The sequence below is a fragment of the Artemia franciscana genome, chromosome 21, assembly GCF_032884065.1.
Source record: "Artemia franciscana chromosome 21, ASM3288406v1, whole genome shotgun sequence".
Lineage (NCBI taxonomy): Eukaryota > Metazoa > Arthropoda > Branchiopoda > Anostraca > Artemiidae > Artemia > Artemia franciscana.
In genome coordinates, this window is record NC_088883.1 from 32409338 (window position 1) to 32433938 (window position 24601).

At 34.6% G+C, this 24601-nt stretch overlaps 1 protein-coding gene across 2 annotated transcripts in view; it reads left to right on the forward strand.

Moving 5' to 3' along the window:
- LOC136040910 (ATP-dependent RNA helicase Ddx1-like) overlaps nucleotides 1–24601 on the forward strand; it is a gene marked incomplete at its 3' end in the record, with an annotated part of 62550 nt that overhangs the window by 16374 nt on the left and 21575 nt on the right. For both annotated transcript variants that reach the window (XM_065725328.1, XM_065725329.1), the window contains 7 exon segments: nucleotides 1928–2170; nucleotides 7041–7217; nucleotides 13452–13589; nucleotides 15762–16001; nucleotides 17689–17875; nucleotides 20243–20383; nucleotides 21765–21932. In XM_065725328.1, the coding sequence (XP_065581400.1) occupies nucleotides 1928–2170; nucleotides 7041–7217; nucleotides 13452–13589; nucleotides 15762–16001; nucleotides 17689–17875; nucleotides 20243–20383; nucleotides 21765–21932 (1294 nt within the window).

Below are 24601 nucleotides of genomic sequence, written 5' to 3' on the forward strand. Positions count from 1 at the left end.
AAATCATCTAAAGTGCTTGCAAGATTCCTATCTTAATAAGGTGTCACTTGCCCACCTTTTCTGCTAAAATGTTTCAATGAAAAATGGACCAATTGAATAACCAGGGACCGTTGCTCTTGGGGCAGCGTGGAGTTTGTCCCTCCTGGAGACAAATTCGTTGTACCTTTCAATCAGTCTGAGTGAAATGGTTATCTTGAAACTTTGATGTGTTGCTATGGAAGGTTAAGGGCCCCATCCAAACACTTTTAGTACATATAAGAGCAGATAGAACTTTGAATTTGCCTTCGAAAGAGCCCCCTTTCCCAAGTTGTCTATGATAATTGACCGGATGAAATCGCAATGGGGACATTGTTCTTTTCATAGTCAATGCTAGTGAGCTGAGTTCAATTTAACTAATATCAGCATTGACAGAGACTCTCTTCAGAATCGGAACCCATAAATGAATGGTATTTTTTACTTTTGATGAAAGCTAAGAATGTCTCGGTCTTTTTTTTTCACGCCTTCATATAAAACTTGGTTTAAGTATTTTTTTTTAGATAATTCAAAAAGTCGGTTCCTCATACACAAGTTTTGTCTCAATACAAGTTTATTCTCGTATATTCTCCAAAGCTTAATTTTAGCTACGGTATGAAACCCAAATTTCTACTTTGCGCTGATGTAGATAGTAGTAATAGACCGAAAAAAAGTTTTTCGTTAAGGAGTTTGGAGTAACTGATATATCTTAAAGTTTATGTCCCCTGTTCAAGTTTTTGGTTGGTTATTCTCATAATAATGCTTTAATGTTTCAACGTTAAACGAAAATTTTGCTACCGTTCGATAGCTGAGATTCAACTTCATCAGTCTTTCAAATATGATTTTGAAATGTACTTTGCACCTTTTTTTGCTTTTTGAGATTGGAAAACTTGTCGAAAACAAGACAGAAAAATACCCAAAAAATAAAAAAAATCTGTTTTGTGTAAGTTTAGATCAGACTCTAAGAAAAAGTTAATGAGCTCTATGAAAGAAGTTGTTGCTGTAGGTGTTCGTAGAGTCACCTATTTTACAGAAAAGAAGAAGTTTGGAAACGTTTGCTCTGAGGAACTGACTTTGACCAAATTTTCATGGCTGCTATCTAATGTTGCTGAATGAATTATCGTTTTGAAATTTTAAGCTCATTGCTGAATAAATTCAAAACTCAGAAAAAGAGCTATATTTTTTGTATAAAGCGTCTAGTGAGGTTCAAAGAAAAGTAAAAAGTAAAAAATAAACCGCGAAAAGTCTATGAGATACTGCTTTTTCACTGTGTATTTTTAAGTTTGTTCAAAATATTCCCTGTTTGAGCAGGCTGTATTTTTCATAAGTTCTTTTCAGGCATCAATTGACTAAAATCTTAAATGCAGTTGAATTAAAAGAAAAACAATGCTGAAAAAATGTGTCCATTTGGTAAAACTAAGCTGATTATCACGGGTGTATACATTCTAAGAAACTTTTTCATGGATTTCCAGTAAGTTTGATTAGAATTCCAATTGTTATATTCTTTTTTACGGCTAAGAATGAAAAACCTGCCCAAGATACATATTTTCTATTAGTAAAGCGAAAATGACATGCGTGACTCCTTTAAGGGGGGCTTGAAGGGGATGGTTAGCCATCTCCTATACGAGATAGTTTTGTTGGAGGAGCAGTGCTTTGGTTTTTCTCTTTATGTTTAAATGACGCTGTTTTCGGTTTATTTGAAGAAGTAAAGAATACGGACCATCAGCAACAAATGGTGATTTTGAAATACATGAAAATAAATTAAGAAATGTATCCCATGGATATCTGTTTGCCTAATATTGGTTCGTGGTTCTTTAGTAACACAAGTTGATTTGTTCTCACTTATCTGAATTGAAGTAAGTTTATTTGTTAGTGCAACCGAAGTGACTGATGAAAGTCTTTGTTTTTAATGTAGGCATCATTGGACCTTGGAACGGACAAGTTGGGATTTGGCTTCGGTGGCACTGGCAAAAAGTCTAACAGTAAACAATTCGATACATATGGTGAGCCTTTTGGCATGATGGATGTCATAGGACTGTACCTTAATCTCGATGATGGAGAGATCAGTTTTTCAAAAAATGGACAGGACTTTGGTGTTGCTTTCAAAATTCCAAAGCCTATATCTATTAATGTTTTTTATCCAACCATTTGTCTAAAGGTTAGCGTCTTCCAAAATTCTTAGCTGGCTACAGATAGGAATTATCTTAAGGTGCTAAATTTTCAGGAAATCTATGCTGACAGTTCTGCCTCTTAAGGCTAAAAGGGAGGCCCCTTTCTTATTTTTTATATAACAAAAAAAGTGTTTAGCTAGAATGTTGTGAGGAATACGAGGTGAGACATTTATTTTAGTTAAATCGCTATCATAAGTCCCGAAAGACCTAATTTGTATTTCAGGGAAAAAAAAACACAAAAAGCACACATCAAAAATAGTTTATAAACAACAATACTCTTCAAAATAGCTAAAGAGAGCAAAATTAAATTGACAGAATCAATAAATCATCCATTAATCATTATTTAAAACCATCATTTTATCCAATTCATCCGAAAATGTGATAGATGCATTTATATGTGGGGGGTTAGGCGCTAAATTTATAGTAAGGGAAAGTGGTAGGCTAGTCAATCTTCTCCCTTTTCTTCTAGAGCATGCTGCCATCTGCTAGAGTAGCAGCCAAAAATATAAGCATAATTTTACCACGACTCTACTGAGGAAAGGTGTAAGGGTATTATAACTTTTTAAACATCTTTTTCTAAATAAAGGTTATCCATTTTCCAAAGAACCTCTAAAAATTTCTTAGTCAACTGTGTTGATTGCTGCGAGTACCTTATCCAATTTTTTTTTTTCATCTGTTCTACCTCCTTATTTCTTCCTCTTTCTTTCTCGGAAGAGGGCAATTTTGTTGCGTGGAAAAATAGAAGGGTACAACCATTTGTAGTGATATTTAACAGAACAAAAATAACTATAATTTGTAGATTTACGTAAAGCCATATTCCTGTTTGTATTTAAAGCAGTCAATAAAGTTCAAAAAAGTTTTGTCGGTAATTACAACTGAAACAAAAAGACTGTTTTTAGTTTTAGTACTTCATTTATAAAAGGAGTCGTGGGTAGTACCTCTCCTCTATTGGAGGGTAATGCCTAGGTCACACTTGTAGATATCAAATTTAATTACGACTACAGCCCAAATCATGAATCCCGTTCGTAATCTCTTGAGTTAAAGATCGCTCAATTTCCTAGCACATCATTTATAATCAGCCAATCAGAGTGAAGATTGAAGGAGTTATTTCTTACGATTATAAAAGATGAAAACTTTAAACAGCAGTTTCTTTTCGCACTTTCATCAGTTAGCGCATCGTAAGCTTTTGTTAACTTCATAAATAGCATTTCATCCTCAGTTTCTTTGTCAGGGTGATAGACCAGGGCTTTTTTCTTATAAGCTTTCTTGATTTCAGCATTTGAGGCTCCAGTATCTATACTAAGGATATCATATGGATCAAAGTTAGTATATTCATAGTCAAACTGTTGAGCTTTATAGGCAACAAATACCAAAAGTAGCCATCCACAAATCAGTATACTTTGAATTACATTCTGTCTACAATTCTTCAAAGGCTTTTACTTCTCTAAGAGTCCATCTTTTATTTTACATCTATCACAGCTGCATTCTTTGATCTTCTTTTCTGGATCTTATTTTATTTTTTTCTTGACCAGAAAAAATAAGTGAGAGGTATAAGAACTAATGCCAGAAAGAACAGTTAAAAAATAGTAGAAAATTATCCAGATTCATCATACTGAATTTTTTGAGCCATACAAACTTCTTTACATCAGACACCTTACACTTCTGTCTTCAGCTTCCTTTACGATCTTTTAAATTTCTCAACTTTGGAAAGTTGAATAGCTTCTCAAAAGTTGTCTGTTTGCGCTTCAGTAATACAAGAGCGATTTTGAAATTTTCAAAAAAAACATATATTATTTATAAATCGTGCTCTTTTTTTCGACCACTAAGACAGTTATGGCTAGGACACAAGCTGAGCTAAGCTTAGCTGATTTTCCGGGAAGAGATAACACTTAAGTCTTTTTTTAGTTTTATTGAAAGTTTTTTATGGTCTTTATTTGGCTAACGACAACACTAGTTATACAGCTGAAACACAATTTTAACTGTATTTTTTTTCTTGATCATAATTTAATGGTTTAATTGTAACTATCTTGATAAAGTTCTCATTTATTCAAATGGTTCTGTCCTTAAGTTCCTGAGATTAAAAAAAAACAATAATTTGATGGGCTGTTGTTGTTGTTGTTTGGGGTTTGACGTGTTCGACCAATAGTTCATGTGCGTTCGTATCACTCAGTTGTTATTTGCCTTCTGTAATCACTAGGTTGCTTGGGTGTCACTTCACTCAATATTCACTGGACCAGAACAGTATTGCTTAACTTGCTAATGGATGGGGGTTATCCAACTGCAGTAACTGCCTGCGTTGATAAACAGGAATCAAAATACTGCAACTATGCATTGTCAAACAGCAATTAAAATACATATACAAGACAATTATAATTTGATGGGGATTGTTGAGAGGAATTCCTGTTTTCTTCTTCTTGTTTGGATTGTTATCGAGACGCTTTCACATAATCTCATCAGAATAATCAAAATCCGAGCGAAAAATGGAATTTCTGTACAAGGGATGCTCTAAAAGCTCCATAGCATTTTCGAAGCAAGCATGATCGACTCATGTCATTGAATAATTAGCATTGACTTACCGGAAGATATCTAAGCTTGGGTTTTCGAAAGTGTAGCTAAACTTTGCCAATAGGTATATGTGGTCTAGTATCCTATAGAAACACGGTATACATACCACGTAGCAGCTAGAAATGCCGCTCAGTGAGATTTCTTGGAATCTTGAATCTTTACAAGCAGAATCTTTTATAAGCAGACTGAATATTCTTCGTCGTCACTTTATGTAATGATCCATCTTTGTTTTCAAATTACGAAGAAATATTTTTAAAAACTAGCCAGGGAAATTCCTGATATTCCGATTAGTCATTTCTAATATGTTTATAAAAAAAACAGTTTCAATTGTTCTATTTTTTACTTTGATTTCTCTTGTATACATTATAGTTTAGTTATGTCAAGTAAAAGTATTTTGGATATATGTACCATCCGAGACAAGATTCAATTTGACACAATTATATACCCTTTTTTGCAGAAGTTGGTTTGGATTACCCCATCGCCGAACCAAGCAACATTTCGAAAATATAAATTGCAGTTTAAATGCAGGTAGATTATGTGAAAAAAACTACTCAGTTATTGACCGATACAATTTCAAAGGAACACGACTATGCCTTCCATGTGCTTGTCAATAGTAATAGCACAGTCGGTAGTAAAATGTAATGCGTTGAGCGTTAAACCGCCAAATAAGTTTTGGTATGGAACGGCCAAAGTACATAAAGATTTTTCGTCAGGTCAAATGGCTTAAGTCTAAGTGCCTGCAGAGGATTTAATTTTTGCTTTCTTTTGGTTTTGAATTTTTTCAAGACGGTCCAATATAGTTGCAATGATACATATCGGACAAATAAAAAAAAAAAGACAGTGGAATGAGATAGTGGATAATTTTTGAAATTTCCGACGATTTCAGGAAATAGTACGGAATTTCTATCTTTGATTTTCGTTTTCATTTCCCTGGATTTAGGAACTTCAGTTTTTGTTTTCTCTCTGTCAATTTATTTCTCTAGTTCTCTTATTTCTAGTGAACCGAGATGTTGCAAACATTATTAAAAGTAATTTAATGTGGTAAACTCTTTGAATATACTAATCCTAGTGATTTTTTAGCGCAGAAATAAACTACAGAATCTCGTTAACCTTTTAGTTTTTAGTTCTCATATCGAGAAGCAGGAAATCTGCTCGAAAAAATGCAATCTTTTTCCTGGTTAAACCAAAAATAATATGAGAAAAAAAAATTGAAATCTTTAGAAGATAAAGTCACTCCAAAAGAAACGAAAATACCTGGACTGAAATAGCTTGGTTCTGGTGATTTAAAAGGTGTTAAGACATAACACATCGGTTTTGAAATACAGCAAAAAAGAAACACCTGTTTCTCTATTTACTTCTTTCGACAAACAGTGCTTGGACGAGGAAGGTTTTTTTTTTTTTTTTTTTTTTTTTTTTTTTTTTTTTTTTTTTTGCTGTAAAGCTTCGTCTAAAACATTTATAGTGTTGGAGCCTCTTTTTTCTATTAATTATGGGAGAAAGAGGGAATTGATTGACATTTTGTCTTTCTTTTCGGGAATATTAAGTAAACCTAAATTTCTGGAGAACCAAATGAAAAACTAACTATACCAATCAATCAAGCGTCTATAGTATGGTAGAGGACGTCTAAATGTCAATTTAATAAAGTTTTCCGTAATGCATTTCGTTTTACCACGGCTGAGATGCGACACTGGTTTTGTTCGCAGCCACAACAGTCACAAATTGGATGCGGCCAGAAGCAAAATTGTTTCTAACAGTTGTCAGATCATGACTGACAAAATCATAGAAATTTCTTTCTTAGTATATTTGAATTATATACCAAATTTTCTGCGGGTAAAGCCTGGCACTGACCTCAAGAAAGAAGGCAATAATAGGATACAAATATTATGGTTCAAACAAGGTTGGGAGTAACAGTAATTTCCCAGTATTTTTGAAAAACTAGATTTGTGGTTTCTGGTGAACTATTATCATCTTAATATAAGCTAAAAAAAAGTGGTAGTAGAAAAGGATTAGGATTAAATGGTAACCCATCCCCCCTATTTTTCTAGAATGTGAAAAGTTACACACTAATTCACATTTTACTCCTATTAAACCCAAATAATGATCGGTTTCTGTAATTGACGCGTTCAATTATTCTTTGACGTTATGACACACATCTGTGAACCTCTTATGAAATTAACCATGAGACATGACGTAAAACCGTTTAGTTTTTCGCAGAATCTCATACACTTCACTTGAAGTATATATTGCCTATCCTGCCATAAACAATCTCTAGACTTTATGCCTGTCTTTCAGAATGCAGAAATTCATGTCAATTTTGGAGACAAGCCATTTAAATATCCTCCAAAAACAGGATATATACCAATATCGCAAGCACCATCTAATAATGTGATCACTAATCAGGTAGTTTCAAGTGGACCAAAAGAAACAACTCCACCAAAGCCCAATGCTCCTCAAGCTATCATCATTGAGGTATTTATTTTTTGTTTCCAGCTTTTAAGAACGTCTTTAGAATAAATTAAAAAACGAATTATATTACAAATATTTTTTTGTACTTATTGCAACATTGAAAATAAAATGAAAATTACAGTAAAATAAAATCTTGAACTGATGTTCAAGACTAATAAAACTGACTTAGTTTACTAACTTAGTCCAACTGACTTAGTAAAACTGACTTAGTCCAAGACCGTTCAAAATACATATAATTTTCACTACCCACAAGAGTTTGACTGCTGCCCGTTTCCCTAACTGTAAAAGTCTAAAGATTACTGCGTGATTGGTGCTTTATTGAAAACGAATTATATTAAAAATATTTTCTTTTGTTCTTATTACAACATTGAAAACCAAATGAAAATTGCAGTGAAATAAATCTTGAACTGATGAGCTTTCAGCAATTAATATCATTATATATCAAATAATCAGTTTAATTTTATTAATCCTATTCAAGACATGCATAGCTTTTGTAAAGCGCCAGTGACATAGTAGGTTTTATATTTCTACAGTTAGGGAATGGGGCAGTAGCCAAACTCTTGTTAGTAGTGATTTTTGTTCGTTTTAAATTTGATTTGCATATTCAATTTAAGTTTTATTCGTCTTAAGATTTATTTTTATTCACTTATGTTACTACCTGTTGTATGTTTGTTTGCTATGATTGTTTATTTAATTTCTTTATTTATGTTCGTTTTTGATTGCTAAAGTTTCAGAACTCCATATTTCAACATCAAAGTTATTTTTTAACATCAAAGTTTCATCAAACAAGTAGCAAAGTATCAAAGTAACAATAAGCCACCTTGCATATATCACAGCCCTCTACCCAGAGCTTGGGCGGGAGTCAACCCTGGAAGCATAGTTATTTGGTCTTTGGACTATTTTGAACAAGATTGCTGTCTCAAAATTTTGACTGGATGTCTTTGTGGAAAAAAGGGGTGGGGAATGGGATTGGTTGCCCTCTGATCACTTTCGACTCTTAAAAAAGGCACAAGAAATTTGGATTCCTAACCGAATGAGCCTCTTCCAATACGACCACACTTCCTATAAAAACCTTATATATTAACGATGGGCAACTAGCACAACTTATAGCCCTATCCCTGCGGGCTGGGGGGGATTTTCAAACCTGTAGCTATATTTATTTGACATTGGACTATATTGAACAAAATGGCTAATTCAAAATTTTGATCAGAAGCCCTTAGAAAAAAAGGCGTGTGTGGGGGGGGGGCTGGCTGTCGTCCGATTGATCTTGATTTTTAAAAATGTAGCTATAACTTTCTGTTTCCAATCAAATGAGCCACCTCCAATATTTATACGACCACTTTTTTCATGAAAACCTTATATGCCCCGGGGTTGTAACTTGTAACCAATATCCCCGGGGTCTACAGGGCTCTGTCAACCCTGGAGCCATCACTATATGATCTTTGGACAATTTAGAACAAAATGGCTATATAAAAATTTTGATCGAATACATTTTGGGTAAATAGGGTGTAGGAGGGGGGGATAGTTGCCCTCCGATCACTTTTGAATCTTAAAGAGGAACTATAACGTTCATTTTCCAATCAAATGTGCTTCCTCCAAAGTTTATACGACCCCCAGTTCCATAAAAACCTGATATGCCCCTGAGGCATAACTTAGGCCTAAAACTCTTTCCCCGGGGCTGTTGGGGAGGGGGTCAATCCTGCAGGTATTGTTATACTATCGTTCGACTGTTTTGAACAAAAGGGTTATCTCAAAAGTTAGATCATCTGCATTCGAGAAAAGAGGGCGTTGGGGGGAGCCATTTGCCTTCCGATCATTTTTGACTATAGAACAGAAATAGAACTTTCAATTTCAATCAAATGAGCCTCCCATAAAAATTATGCGGCCACTCCTTCCTTAAAAACCCTATTTGCCCCGAAGCATAACTTACACTCTCTACCCCCGGGCTCTGGGGGTTGTGTCAACCACGGAGGCATTTCATATGATAAAAATTTTGATCGGATGCATCTGGGGAAAAGGAGCGGCCCTCCGATTGCTTTTGACTCTTAAAAAAGGAACTTAATTTCCAATTTCCAATCAATTGAGCCTCCTCTGAAGTTTTTACGACCACTCGTTCCATATAATCCTTACATGCCCCCGGGGCATAACTTGCAACTCTTGTTCCTGGGTCCTCGGTGGTTGTGTCAACCCGACGGCATTTTTATCTGATCTTTGGTCTATTTTGAACAAAATGGCTGTCACAAAGCTTTGATCGGCTGCATTTGGGGACAAGAGGGCGGAGGGGGGGGGGCTGGTTGCCATCCGATCACTTTTGACTCTTAAAAATGAACTAAAACTCCCAATTTCCAATCAAATGAACCTTCTCCAGAGTTTATACAACTTCCATAAATACCCTAGATGTCCCCGGGGCATAACTTACAAGTCTTTTCCCTGATAGCCGTCCTAGCCAAGCGGATTGGTGCGCTGGATTTAGGATCCTTTGTCCGAGAGGACGAGGGTTCGAATCCTAGTGTATCCAATTATTTGGTTTGTGACGGGGGTCAGTGGCGTGACTCTGTAAGCTCAGCCAGAGTCGACCCAGCTCTAAATGAAGCTGGGGAAGGTAAACAGGAAGTGTGTGCAAAAGCACAGGATGACTGGCCCTCATCTCCCCATTGCACTTCCTGGCTGAAGGGCCTTGAGACGGAGATCAGCACCGCTGGTTCGGACCTTAAGGGTCTAGTGCCGCATCCTTTACCTTTTTTTTACCCTTGTCCCTGGGCTCTCGGATGCTGTGTCCATCCCAAAGGCATTGTTACCTGATCTTTGAACTATTTTGAACAAAATGGTTACCTTAAAATTTTGATCGGATGTATTTGGGGGAAAGAGGGCGTGACGGGGGGGGTGGGGTCTAGTTGCCCTCTAACCACTTTTGACTCTTAAAAAGGAAAATAAAACTTTCAGTTTAAAATCATATCAGTCTTCTCCGAATTCTATACTACCAACTCTTTTTTTAAATACCGACCGGATCCGATGACATTTGGGGGAGTTGGAGGGGGAAACCGGAAATCTTGGAAAATGTTTAGATTGGGGGGATCGGGATAAAACTTGCGGGAAGAATAAGCACAAGTTCTAGATACGTGATTGACAGACCAGATCCGCTCTCTTTGGGGGAGGGGCTATTTCCAGGGCTTTAGCGAGCTCGATGATTCTGGATGTGCTAGGATGATGAAAAGTGGTAGGCATTTCAGGGACCTGCACAAATTGACTTGATAATAGTCGTTTCCCCAATTTGACCATCTGGGGAGGGGCTGGAGGCAGGGGAAATCTGAAAAATGAGTTACGTTTATCTCACGAATGGGTGATCAGATCTTAATGAAACTTGATATATAGAAAGATGTCATATCTCAGATGCTCCATTTTAAATTCGGATTGGATCTGGGAACATCGGGGGGTGGAGAGGGGAAACGGAAATATTGGACAGCGCTTAGAGTGGAGAGATCGGGATGAAACTTGATGGGAAGAATAAGCACATGTTTTAGATACGTTATTGACATAACCGGACCAGATCCGATCTCTTGGCTCTTCCGACCTCGTCACAAGTGCCATATGAGCTCTTGGCTCTTGTTCTTATCTGATCTTTGGACTATTTAAAAAAAAAAAAATTAGAGACGTTTGGGGAAAAGAGTGCAGGGGAGGGGGTTTAGTTGCCCATTGATCGCTTTTAAAAAGATAAACTAAGACTTTCGATTTCCAGTTAAATGAGCCCCTTTGAAGTTTATACGACCATCTGTTACACAAAACCTTATTTGCCCCTGGGCTTAACTTACAACGCTCACCTCTGGGCTATGGGGGCTGTTTCCATCCGTAGTTTATTTTCTCTGATCTTTGAACTATTTTGAACAAAATGGCTATCTCAAAATTTTGATCAGAGAATCCTATTGTAGAAGTTTCAAGCTCCTATCTAGAAAAATATGGAATTTTGTATTTTTTGCCAGAAGGCAGATCACGGATGCGTGTTAGTTTGTTTTTTCCCCAGGGGTGATCATATCGACCCAGTGGTCCTAGAATGTTGCGAGAGGGCTCATTCTAACGGAAAAAAAAAATCTATTGCCCTTTTTAAGTGACCAAAAAATTGGAGGGCACCTAGGCCCCCTCCCACGCTAATTATTTTCCTAAAGCCAACGGATCAAAATTCTGAGATAGCCATGTTATTCAGCGTAGTCGAAAAACTTTATAACTATGTCTTTGGGGACGACTTACTCCCCCACAGTCCCCATGGGAGGAGCTACAAGTTACAAACTTTGACCAGTGCTTGCATATAGTAATGGTTATTAGGAAGTGTACGGGAAGGGTTTGAAAAGAGGGAGATATGTTGGGGGAACTTTCCATCGAGGAATTTGTCATGGGGGAAGAAAATTTTCATGAAAGGAGCGCAGGATTTTTAGGCATTATTTAAAAAAAAAACAATGAAAAATAAATATAAACAAGTTTTTTCAACTGGAAGTGAGGAGCAGCATTAAAACTTAAAACGAACAGAAATTATTACGCATATGAGGGGCTCACCTCCTTTTAATGCCTCGCTCTTTACGCTAAAGTATTTTTAGTAATTTTAACTATTTATTCTACGGCTTTTTTGATTCAGGGGTCATTCTTAATGAATTGGGACGGAATTTAGGATTTAGTGTAAAGAGCGAGGTGCTGACGAGGGGGTGAACCCCCTCATATATGTAATAAAAACATGAGAATTCAAAACTTCGTTACGTAAGCTAATTTATAAGTTACGTATATCTTTTCCTAATAAAAACATTCGTAAAAAATTATAAGTTCTAGTTGCCTTTTTAAGTAACCAAAAAATTGGAGGGCAACTAGGCTTCCTCTCCTGCTCCTTTTTTTCTCAAAATCATTCGATCAAAACTATGAGAAAGCCATTTAGCCAAAAAAAATATGCAAATTTCGTTTTAATTATTCCTCTGCGGAGAGCCAAAATCAAAACATGCATAAATTAAATAATAAAAAACCAAGTTTTTTAACTGAAAGTAAGGAGCGACATTAAAACTTAAAACGAATAGAAATGACTTCGTATATGAAAAGGGCTGCTTCCTCATCAATGCCCCGCTCTTTACGCTAAAGTTTTTTACTGTTTTAGAAAGTAGAGTTGAGAGAAAGAGTTAAACTTTAGCGTAAAGAGCGGGGCGTTGATGAGGAAGCAGCCCCTTTCATATACGAAGTAATTGCTGTTCGTTTTAAGTTTTAATATCGCTCCTTACTTTCAGTTAAAAACTTATTTTTTTTTTAATGACTCTTAAAAAGGGAACTAGAACTTTCAGTATCCAATCAAATGAGCCCCTTCTGAAGTTTATACTATTGCTTCTTTCATAAAAACCTTATGTGTTCCTTATATGTGTTAACCCTGGAATTTTTGTTATCTGATGTTTGAATTTTCATGAACAAAATGGCTATCTCAAAATTTTGATTGGATGGATTTGTTGAAAAACGGGCGGGGGGGGGGGTCTAGTTGCCCTTAGATCACTTTTGGCTCGGCACTAGAACTTTTGACTTCCAATCAAATGAGTTCCCTCCGAAGTTTATGCGACCCCCCCTTCCATGTGAAGTGAGTCTGGAGGGAAAAATAATAAAACATTGAAGCCTTGTGACCTTGGAATCTTAAAACGGATGTCTTTCTCTCGTAGAGTGTATGTGTAAGATGTTTTGCTACTTGCTTGCCGAGGGACAAAAATCCAAGAACTTCGTCTTCATTGCATTGATTCTCTGGCCGATACACTCATATCCAGTTATCCAGCGGTCAATGTTCTCTTGTAGAAAAGCAAGGTTAAGCTTAACATCAGCAAGTCTTCAGCATAAGAAAGCAGGCTGAGGTTGTATAGATTGATACTGAATCCTCCAGCAATTTTTTATTGTTATTCTGGATGTTATGGTATTAAACAGGATAGGGCTTAACACAGATCCTTGCCGAAGGCCTCGAACAAGTCTAATCGGTCTGCTCAGGTAATCCCTTGCCAATCTGACTTTACCAAAACTGGCCGAGTACCACAGAAATAAAAGTGCTACAACGTGAGCATTTACGAATGACCATATTCGAGTAGCTTCAGGATACCTGAGACTGTACAACTGAATCGAATACAACTGGGATATACACGCTACACATAAAGAGGGACGACCCCATTCTTTGGGTTTTGTCAATATCCTTCTTTAAAAGTCAGTGTACAAACGTTCAACTCGGGTTCTTTCTTTCAGCCGTCAAGGGAGTTAGCCATCCAAACCGCCAAAGAGATTGATAGCTTTTCCAAATACCTCGAGAACCCCAGAGTTAGGGCAATGGTTGCCGTGGGTGGGATACCTGTCAAGGATCAAATACAGAGTCTTCAGAATGGAGTAAGTACAGCAATTTATATCTATTTTCTGTCAAACCATCACGGTTCAAAAGAAGGGGTTGTTTCATATTTTTAATTGTTCTAAGGGAGACTGGGAAGTAAGGTTTTGAAGCATCTCGCGGGAGTGTTTTTCTTTTAGAATTTGTGTATGAATATACTCGTTAGAAATTAGACATTATACCCAATATTTAATGTAGTAACTGAGCTAGAGGAACTGACAAATTTCGATCCCCTTCAGCGGCTGGTGTTCCCTATAAGTTGTTAAGTAAATATGTGTTGATGAAAATTCTCTCTAGTCGTGTTTGTCACTTTGAATCTCATTTCGAAAAAGAAAGTGTTAGGCACGTACTTTCGTTTTGGGCACGAGGATGTGCTATTGGATCCCAAGATGTTTAATTTTATGGGATTTAAACAAAGTAATAAAATATCTCGTTTAGACTAATTTGTACGTGCTAGCCATGCTTTATTACAATCAAACCATAGGATAAGGGCCAACAAAACTCCAAAATAGATTTCTCCCAAGAAATTTCTTAAAATGTAAGTCTCCCTTCTAGAATATGTTAAAGAATTTCTAAAATATCTTGGCGTTCCTTTTAATTCTTTTTTTTCTCAAGTGACATAAATGTCAAAATGACAATATGTTCCCTGTTAATTTAATCTATTCACTGTTGCGGTTTAAATAAGGGTTAAAACGGCTTGTAAACTCATACCTTCTCATACTTCTAATTTGTAAATTCGGAAAAATTCCCGTTAAATCGGTAACACCCGGTATACTTTAAAAAACACCTCGTTTATCTTAAATCCTTGTTTAACCCTTCGTTGTGTTTTTAATCATTCTCATTTCTTTATAAATTCAACTAATTTTATTTGTTTGTAATCTTTTTGACGTGTTATGTTTTTTTTAACGCATGTTTTATCTAATATTTAATGAATGGTTGTTGCATTTGTTGTTATTATGTATTCTTTTGAACCCGTTTTTCGGAAGTTGCATCTTTGATATTATCAAATGTGTTAATGTATTCTTTTGTAAATTTTATGTGAATTTTTCTTTAAATTTATCTAATCTTCAATGTAAATTATTTATCTTGCTTCACAATCTTTTTTTTTTTTTTTTTTTTCGAAATGATAATTCAGCTCATCTTGGCTTGTGATTGTCACATTTTTAAAATTATCATTTTTAAAATTTTATATTTAATTTCAAAATTGCCTAAATCTTATCTAAATAACTCATTATCATTTTTATTGACCGTTTCTGACACGGGATTATTGGGTTGATTCCGTTGGTTATTAAGATCTTTGTAGAAATTCCTACTTATGAGAAGATCTTTTAAATTACTTCGCAAATTTACGCAAATTACATCCTAAAAAGAACCGTGAAGTATCACTCCTAATAGAGTCACTCCGTGAGTTGAGAATCGGGCTGAAAACTCGCTTGAAGGGCAGATACCCAGCAGGAATATGCCAAATCTGGAAGAAACTTCGGACTCTTCCGGGAACCATTTCTCGTGCTATAACACTAGCTTCGGTGCTTAGTTTATCTGGTAGTGTGTATAAAGGGGCCCAGACTTTGAAATTTACTTTTTTGGCTTCGCTTAACGCATCACGTTAACTGTAAATACTGTTGTGATGTACTGAGGAAAAACAAGAACTGATAAGTAAAACTTTTTTTAGGGGGGGGCTTGTGTGCTGTCACTTTTCACGTGAGGCATCATTCGTGATGCCTCACGTGAAATACGGAAATCAGCATACTATGCCCAAATTTCTTGTTCACAAAGAGCTGTAATTTAGAAAATCACTTTGATGTTAAAATTAATTCCGATACTTGTTAACTAAACAAACACACCCTAGAACTGAGAAACATGATTAAAAAATTGCGCTCTAAAAATCCTTCACCTCTTTTAAAAAGTCCTGAGTATGATAGCAATCATAACTCCTCGAGGACTTACAAAAGGTACCTCATTTTTAAAACATATCGTGATAGTTGGTCATCGCAAGAATCCCAAAATTGGCTTTATGGAACATGCATTACGCGAGTCAATGTGTTTAGATTCATTAAATAATATGCTTTATCTGAGAAGCTAGAGAAATCATCACATAATGACAAATTAGTAAATAGACTTATCATTTATGAATGTAATTCCAATTTTGCTGTTATTAAGTACTTTTTATTTAGGTAGATGTTGTTATTGCTACTCCTGGGCGTTTGGAAGAATTGATTAGTCAAGGATGCATGTCGCTCTCTCAAGTTCGCTTTTTTATTCTTGATGAAGCTGATGGCTTACTCCAGCAGGGACATGGGGATCTTGTCAATAGGCTCTACGGTAAAATGCCAAAGGTTTCGTCTGAAGGAAGGCGACTGCAAATGATCGTTTGCTCAGCTACCCTACACTCCTTTGATGTTAAAAAACTGGCAGTAAGTATCAAAATATTATAATAATTAATGTTGAAACAGTATGTGGCATACTTTTTATCCCTGAACTATGAAGAAGGGGGAATGAGTGTAGTACTAAGTATTTTTTGTTGTCTAAAAAGTGGAGTAAATGGTCATTCGATAAGGAATTAAGTGTTTTCTCCCTGTTTTCTTTAATCGAATATATGTGTGTGTGCGTGTGTGTGTGTGTATTTAGCATATTCATGTCTATACATTCCAGAACTGAATTCTTTTTCGGAAGAAAACTGATCCTTTTAAAGTTGCCTTTACATAGTTTTATGCAGTTTTTTTTTTTTTTTTGAATCTAAGATATTTCACGCACTAAATCTAAAGTGTAGACACGTTTAATTCGTTTAATTTGATGGTTACACATAATTGTTATTTTGTAATTTTTTTTTTTTTTTTGAATCTAAGATATTTCACGCACTAAATCTAAAGTGTAGACACGTTTAATTCGTTTAATTTGATGGTTACACATAATTGTTATTTTGTAATTTTTTTTTTTTTTTGAATCTAAGATATTTCACGCACTAAATCTAAAGTGTAGACACGTTTAATTCGTTTAATTTGATGGTTACACATAATTGTTATTTTGTAATTTTTTTTTTTTTGAATCTAAGATATTTCACGCACTAAATCTAAAGTGTAGACACGTTTAATTCGTTTAATTTGATGGTTACACATAATTGTTATTTTGTAATTTTTTTTTTTTTTTGAATCTAAGATATTTCACGCACTAAATCTAAAGTGTAGACACGTTTAATTCGTTTAATTTGATGGTTACACATAATTGTTATTTTGTATTTTTTTTCAGTCTTTTCAAAGGCGTAATCTTTCGACAAGACACTTCGACATTGCGTATAGGCACTCCTATTTATTTTAATATTTGTATTTTATAACTTAATACAAACTATTGTATTAATAGTTTATATGTTAGTATTTAAGAGCAAATTGATTGTTCTGACAACTCAAGTAAAAAAAAAAAATGAACCCAAGAAGAATATTTTTGTTGTTACCTTTGTCAGGTCATGTTTAAATTAAAATCTTTTTTTTGTGTAAACCAATTTGACAGAAAGAGAAAGATGGGTTTATTAATATAAATAAACAAAACAAGCAAATGACCCGAAGCAAAGCTTGTTTGGGCTTACAACCCTAACACACATACAAATAAAAACAATACGAAAACGGGGAGGAAAATGAAAAAAGAAAAGAAAAAGAAAAAATGTTCAATTACCCTGCATTTCGATCGATACGGGATTACACTTCAAAAAAGACAAAACACAAAGAAAGTAAAATCACTTGACCAGTATCGCCAAAAACAAAACCAACATCTTGACTCCACTTGGGGTCCACTCAACTATCAAAAATATAAATATTAAGGCAAAATAGCTTTAATCCCCACCGGAATTCACTAAAATTATCCATGTTTCTTAAAGTCGGAGGTATACAATTCCATTCATGTGGCCCTAGATGCCGATCGTAAAATGGTTCAAGAAGAATTTACAAAACAAAATCAAATTGTTGCTCTCGCAACACTTTGCTCGGCGAAGCCGAACAAACGTTGCCGCAACACCTCACGTTGCCCATGCAACGTAGATCTAGTTTCTCTGCAACGACACAAGTGCTTGCAGTTGCTGTTTCAACTGAATAAACAAATATTAATTTTCAGGAGCGTTTGATGCATTTCCCAACCTGGGTTGATCTAAAAGGACAAGATTCTGTGCCTGATACTGTTCATCATGTTGTCGTTTTGGTAGACCCTAGAAAAGACAAGTGGTGGCAAAACTTAAGAAGACGCATTAGAACGGATGGTGTCCATGCAGCTGACAACTTAAATCCCAATAACCTTACTCCAGGTTAATTACTTATTTAATATAACGAATAATAATTAAGTTATTTTTTTATTTTTTGTCGAAAGGCCATTTTCAGCAAGCTGTATTAGTTGGTTATTTACGTTTGCGGTATACTAATTTTGGCTATTATTAGAAAGGAATTATCACTATCCAGTAAAAGAGAAAAAAAAATCCAAGTTTGGTGTCAAATTGCCATTTTAGTAGCCTTCAGTAGTTGATTAGTTTTAGCTGTTAATTGTCAGGTAATAATTGTCATTATTCAACAAAAGAACAGTATGTCTTAGTGTAGACAAGAATCATCATTCAAAAAGCTTAGACAATGTCTGTACGTTGCTCAGCAAAGGAAAGAACTGCTTTCTTTGTTGGTATTGCAAGAAAGATGTAATTGAAAGAAGATGGCTCCTATGAGATTTGATAATATCAAGATAAAACTTTCAAAAAAACCGGTTCAATATTCCAGATAATAACCAACACGTACCGAGTCATTATTTGTTTATAGAAATTTCAAAAGATTGTCAAATCAATTCACACCAAATACAAGATAATATTCTACTTACTAAACATAGATACTTTGAAAATCATATCTTGGAAAAATTCTGTAGAATAAGTTTACATAATTCAAGTTCATATAATTATGGACTCGTATAATTAATCATATAATCTTTTTCTTCTTCATACTTTCCTCTTAGTATTCCACTGATTAATGCTAGTTAATGAAGATAACTTTTTGCTAATTAATGCAGAATTCTGAAAAAAATAAGAAAATCTTGTTCTTATCATCAAAACTTGTTCTTATGTTGATTAAATAATGACATAAAATCAAGTAAAGGGCTATGGTTTTTCAAAGAGAACCATATTTTAAGGAGAACTAGTGCCGTGGTACGTTTGTAATTATTTTTTGTCAGCATATTGTAATGTTAGGCAGAAGCGCTTTTTAGCAAAAAATGTTTTTCGGTTTTATCACTTTGTTCGCCTTATTTGTGACCTCCCTATTCTGTTTTTTTTTATTTTTTTCAGAGATAATTTTAAAGAGGGCCTAATTTTAAGGAAGCTCTAAACATTGTAAATTTGGTACGACTGGAACAGGGCTTTTGCTGAGACTATAACTTACAACTTGCAATTGACTGCATATTTGCATAGACTGCTGAATGTATCTTAATCAAGTTTCAGGTACTTGAGGCAATTATGACTGTGACAGCCTGTAGCCAGCACGTATATACTATATCTGTCAATGGAAAAATAATGACCTACTCTAAAAGTATTTATTCTAAAAGTAGTATAGTTTGGGAAAAAGAAAATATTGCTTGACGTTTTGTCAGATATTACCTTTGACGTTAAAACTTTTTTTTAGCCTTATGTTATTTGCAAAAGAAAACTTATTTCAGCAATGAAAAGTAATGTTGTGCCACGTGAAAGTCAAGTTCTTTTTTTAACCCAGCATTGAAAATTTCCATTTTGTTTTATTGTATTGTATATTTTAATGTTAGATTAACCTTAAAAATTAGTCAGAAGGAGGGGAGGGGGGTTAATTAGACATTAGAGATTACTACCCCCAAAATCATTGGCGATTTACATATCTGTGAAGAAGGTAAACTTTTTTGTATTTTTGATCAAGCTGCTCTATCATAAATATTGTCATGGTCTCGTTGACTTTTTATATATTTTTAGATCAAGCTGAACTCCCATAAGCTGCTCTATCATAAATATCGTCTTGGTCTCTTTGACTTTTTTTTATATTTTTAGCTCAAGCTGAACTCCCAAAAGTTGGTCTATCATAAATATTGTCATATTCCCTAAAGCAAATAGTGGCGATATGAATGTCACAAGTTGTGTTCCAACAAAACTAAATTTATCAGAAAGTCTTTTGTGTTCAGAAAACGGCTGCAACGTTGGGCTATGTGCTTGTTACAGGCATAGTAAGTTACATTTTGATGGAACATCAACCTTGTTTGGAACTTACCTTTAACTCTTGACAACTCGTTGGATAAAACCTCGCTCGATCATTATTAGATTGGTATCAAATTAAAAAAAAGGGATCCGGGATCCTAGGGGCTCGTGGGAGTTGGCCACGTAGTGGCTTTGAACTTTGTAAGATGAAAGAGAATGGTTTGCCACTTTGTCAGCTTTAGTTGTCCTAATGGTGTGATGTGTTTTAATAATTTTCTTCAGAATATCCCACTTAATGCAGGAGTATTTGAAAAAAAAGGCTAATTATTTTATTGGTCTAAATTTTCAGCTTTGTCACTTTACACACCTATTGGTGGCCGCCCTTTTCTCTTTTTTTTTTTTTTTTTTTTTTTTTTTTTTTTTTTTTTTTTTTTTTTTTTTTTTTTTTTTTTTTACTAATTCCCTTTACTTTTCTTCTTTTAGAGATGCTCTCTGAGGCTGTAAAGCTGTTGAAGGGTGAATATTGCATTCGGGCTATTGACGAACATAAAATGGACCAAGCTCTCATTTTTTGTAGAACTAAGCAAGACTGTGATAACTTGGAAATCTTCTTCAAATCAGTTGGTACGCTGTTTTCCTTCAATAATTGCCTAGTTCACTCACTTTTCCTTACTCGCACCTAGTTCAGTTTTCTGTAATTTGAATTTGTAAATTATGTTTCTTCTTTACTTTGGCGGAAAGCAAAAATTAAAATTAGTATTTGAGGGTCATTATTTTACTGCAGTTTATCAATGGTAAAGTGTGAGAAGCGGATATCTAAAGGCCTGTTTTACTAAGAAAGCCTTATTCCACTTTATTCCTCATTCTACTTTTTATTAGGGAATGATGTTAACTTTAATTTATTGAAAAAGGAATAGGCAAGCATTTTTTTTTTTTTTTAAGGAATGATTCTTTCCCTGTGTTACCAAGTTACAGGATGACAAGAACTTGCTACTATAGTGATTAATTTTCATTCTTTATGTTGATTCGACAGGGAATGAATAACTTCTTAATAAAACATAGAAAATGGGGAATGGAAGGGAATAGTTTTTTTTTAATAAGACATCAAGCATTAAAGAAAAGAAAACAAGCATTGAAGAAAATGAATTATCTTTTAAGTTTTTTACAGGGTGGAAAATGAAAGAAAAGTATATACGTTATGCGCAGACCAGTTATGGGTCAATTAGTTAGACACTTACTACTTATCTTTCTTTAATTTTTTCATCTTTTTTTTTGCTAAAACATAAGTTTGCCTTGCGTTTTTGTTTTGTTTTTGTTTTTTATCCTGCAAAATTTTTGTCAGCAAAATTCGTGTCTTGCAATGAAACATTAAAACCATAGGATTGCAGAAAAATGGCCAAAAATACCAAATCTTTCACAAGGATCGTAAATCTTATGGATAGACAGGCTATACGCCACAACTCAAAATAATTGACACACATGTCTGTGCCATATAGAGTCTGTGCTATTGGCCTTTTCAAGATTATTTGAATGGTTTCTCAATTAAAAAATAGATTAAGAAAAATAATCAATAATCTTTCCTATTGCTTATTTAGAAATACTTATTTTTTTGATACAACAGAGCCATGTAACTGCCATATTGCCAGTGACATTAGCTGGGGGAGCAATGTCATTTGCACCCCTATATTTTGAAAAACACCTTTTTGCTATTTTCGCTGAAAATACAAATTTTTACGAAGGGGGGGGGGGTATTTTTATCGGAAAAATTGAATGAATTTCAATTTCTCATTCACTCAGGGAGAGACTATCTCAAATTAAAAGTTAATTGAAATAAGAACTGCGTTTATTCTCATATTTGATTCCCCATCTGGTGCCTTTCTCATTAGACAGAACGTTGATCTAACTTTTGTCAGCATGAATATTAGAAAGAACTTCTATAGATTGACAGGTAGGTTGCTATCTTAGTTAATACGCCTCTAGTATTAACCTATATATCATTTTACAGATGGTAGAGGCAATCCTAATCCAAAGTATACATGTGTATGCCTGCATGGTGACAGAAAGCCTCAAGAGAGAGCAGAAAACTTGGCCAAATTCAAAAAGAGGGAAGTCAAATTCTTGATTTGCACTGATGTCGCAGCGAGAGGATTGGATATCACTGGATTGCCATTCAGTAAGATCAGTTTTTTTTTTTTTTTTTTTTTTTTTTTTTTTTTTTTTGTCTGGTAGATAATATGTTCAAGCGAAACCGAAAGGGAGTGCCTAATACTTTTATAACTTTTGGGGAAGGAGCCAAGAGCATTAATGCTCTCACAGGACAATTCTTTCTGTAGGTTTTAAATATAAAATCTAGCATAAATAAATGTAGTTAGCTGAATAGCGGGGTTGTATTCTGTTTTAAGCAATTTAAGCGGTGTTCGAGCCAGGAGTGGGACTGGGACGCTTTTGTTGTGATCATGGCAGGTTTCCCCTATTTGATATGCAAAATAAACACGCGTTATCAGTCGTGACCAGTAGACAAAGATCCACTTGGGAAATTTTTTAGATGACTTTCTAACTCATATCTGGAAGAAGGTCCGAGATACACCCTTTTGTTTTGTGTATGACGATATAATCAATTTTACTCCAAGGAATGTTTTACGTTATTAAATAAAAAAAAAACAGTCTTCAGCAGAGTAAAAAAATAACTGACATCATAATGAATAATCAACTAAAAGTTAAAAGAAACGGCTTAATAAAAATGAAACCAAAAATGAACTTATAAGTTACAAAAAAAAAAAAAAAAATATTCAACTTAAACTCAGCGAACAGAAATTACTAAATGATTGAACGAGTAAGTTATCTGTGTTATACCCCAGTTATATTTTTTTTAAAAACAGTGGTTATAAGAATTAAAACAGTATAAGAGATAAAACAGTTAAAAGAAATGAATATTAGACTTAGTAAAAAAATTAAAGTTCCATTAATATTTCTTCATTCTCAACATATTTCTTTAAAATGCATAAAAGAGCCGAATAAATTCGTTATTGTAAAACTTCACTTCAAAGAATAAAATTTCTTCAAAAAATAAAACTATTCATTTTCTGAAGGTAATTGAGGCACCATTGCTCTATATCTTTAAAACAGAAAAAAAAACTAAAAGAAGGATATTGACATAAAACTGTTTCTTTTAACTTGAACATTTTCTTTAATATGGTCTTGATTGCTATTGAAATTTTAGTTTCAATTACAAAAAAAAATGGTGCTTTATTTCGCTTCTCTTTCGTTTTATGAAATCTAAAGTGTATTTTATTGAAAAGAACATGTATTGTGAAGAGTTTAGTTTTTGTATGACTATATATAGGATTATTTTGGCAGGAGAGGTTATGATTTTTGAGGGGTGCGTTAAAAAAAAAACTTTACCGAACGTATCAAAATTTATTATGATTTTTTGTAGCATTTTTATTATATGAGTAAAATTGAACCTTTGATTGTGGGGATGGGGGGGAGGCTGAAATACAATAACATCCGTCACTCCGGCCGGATGCATTATTTTGGGTGTTTTGTTTGAGGGTGCCTACAAAAAAAAAATAACAAAAGACATCATAATTAGTGTATTTGCATTTTTATAGCTTTTTTGAGTAGAATTTAATTTTCGGGTAACAGGGGGAGAGGGGATGAGCTGCAGCCAGATAACCAATTATTTCTGGATACGGTTTTAAGTATTTATTTCTCTCGTTTTAAAATCGCTTAAAATATATATTGCTTTCAGTAAAGCGCGTATAACAGTCGCGCTATGATTGGAGTGAAAGGGGGGGGGGGAATTTCCAACTTTATAAATCGATAGAAAGTATTTATATCTGAGTATTTAACGCCAAAACGTAAGCAACTGCTGAATCTGGCACGCGACAAATTTGGAGCTCGGAATGTTTGGACTGATGGTGGCCGTGTGCTAGCCAAACCGGAAAACAGTTCAGCCATCTTGAAAATTAGGTCGCTGAATCACCTGATCAGTGACAAGTACTGACATGTTGAATCCATCCTCAGTTCTGTCGTTTATTTGGGGTTGGCTGCTTTGTTTCGCTAATCTCGTGTCAAAAACTTTTTTGTTTGTTTCGTCATTAAGATATCAAAGAGTTCGCACTATTGAGCATACTAGAGTATTATCATGAATAGTATGACCGACAGGCTTTCAGACTTAGAAAGTAATCGGCTGTCTGTTGACCAATTATTATCCACCCCTATTGCAAATGATAGTTTAAGTAAAGGAAATAATACTCAAGCAATGATAGCTAGTAATTTTTTTGATAGTCAGTCGCTGAAGAAATGGTCGGTCAAAGAAGATACTATTTTTGCATTTTGGAATTGCCAAGGCCTTAGGACTGCGTACCCTACACTTTGTAACATATTAAGTGATATGAAAGAAACACCGTTAGTAATAGGACTATGTGAGACGTTTGTATCGAATAGGGATAATTTTTCAGTGTGGGATTTCCAGTTTCCAGGATATGTTAGTGAAAGAAAAGAACGACAGGTTATGGAGCGAGGCGGTCTGGCTTTGTTGATAAAGGAAGGAGTTTCGTATTGGGCAAGGGAGTATCTCTCACTTTGGCTTGAAGGAAGACTTGAGACTCTTTTTATTGAAATAGAAGATAAATCTGATAAAAATATAGTTGTTGGTTTAGTTTATAAGACACCGTCATTTAATGAGGATGTTTTTATTGAGGAAATGGAGCATTTAATGGAGAAATTTAGTAATGATCATAAATATAAAGTAGTAATGGGGGATTTCAATATTGACCTCCTTAAAAGTACAAGCCGCCTAGATTTTCTTAACTCTATGATTTCATCATTCCAGTACCC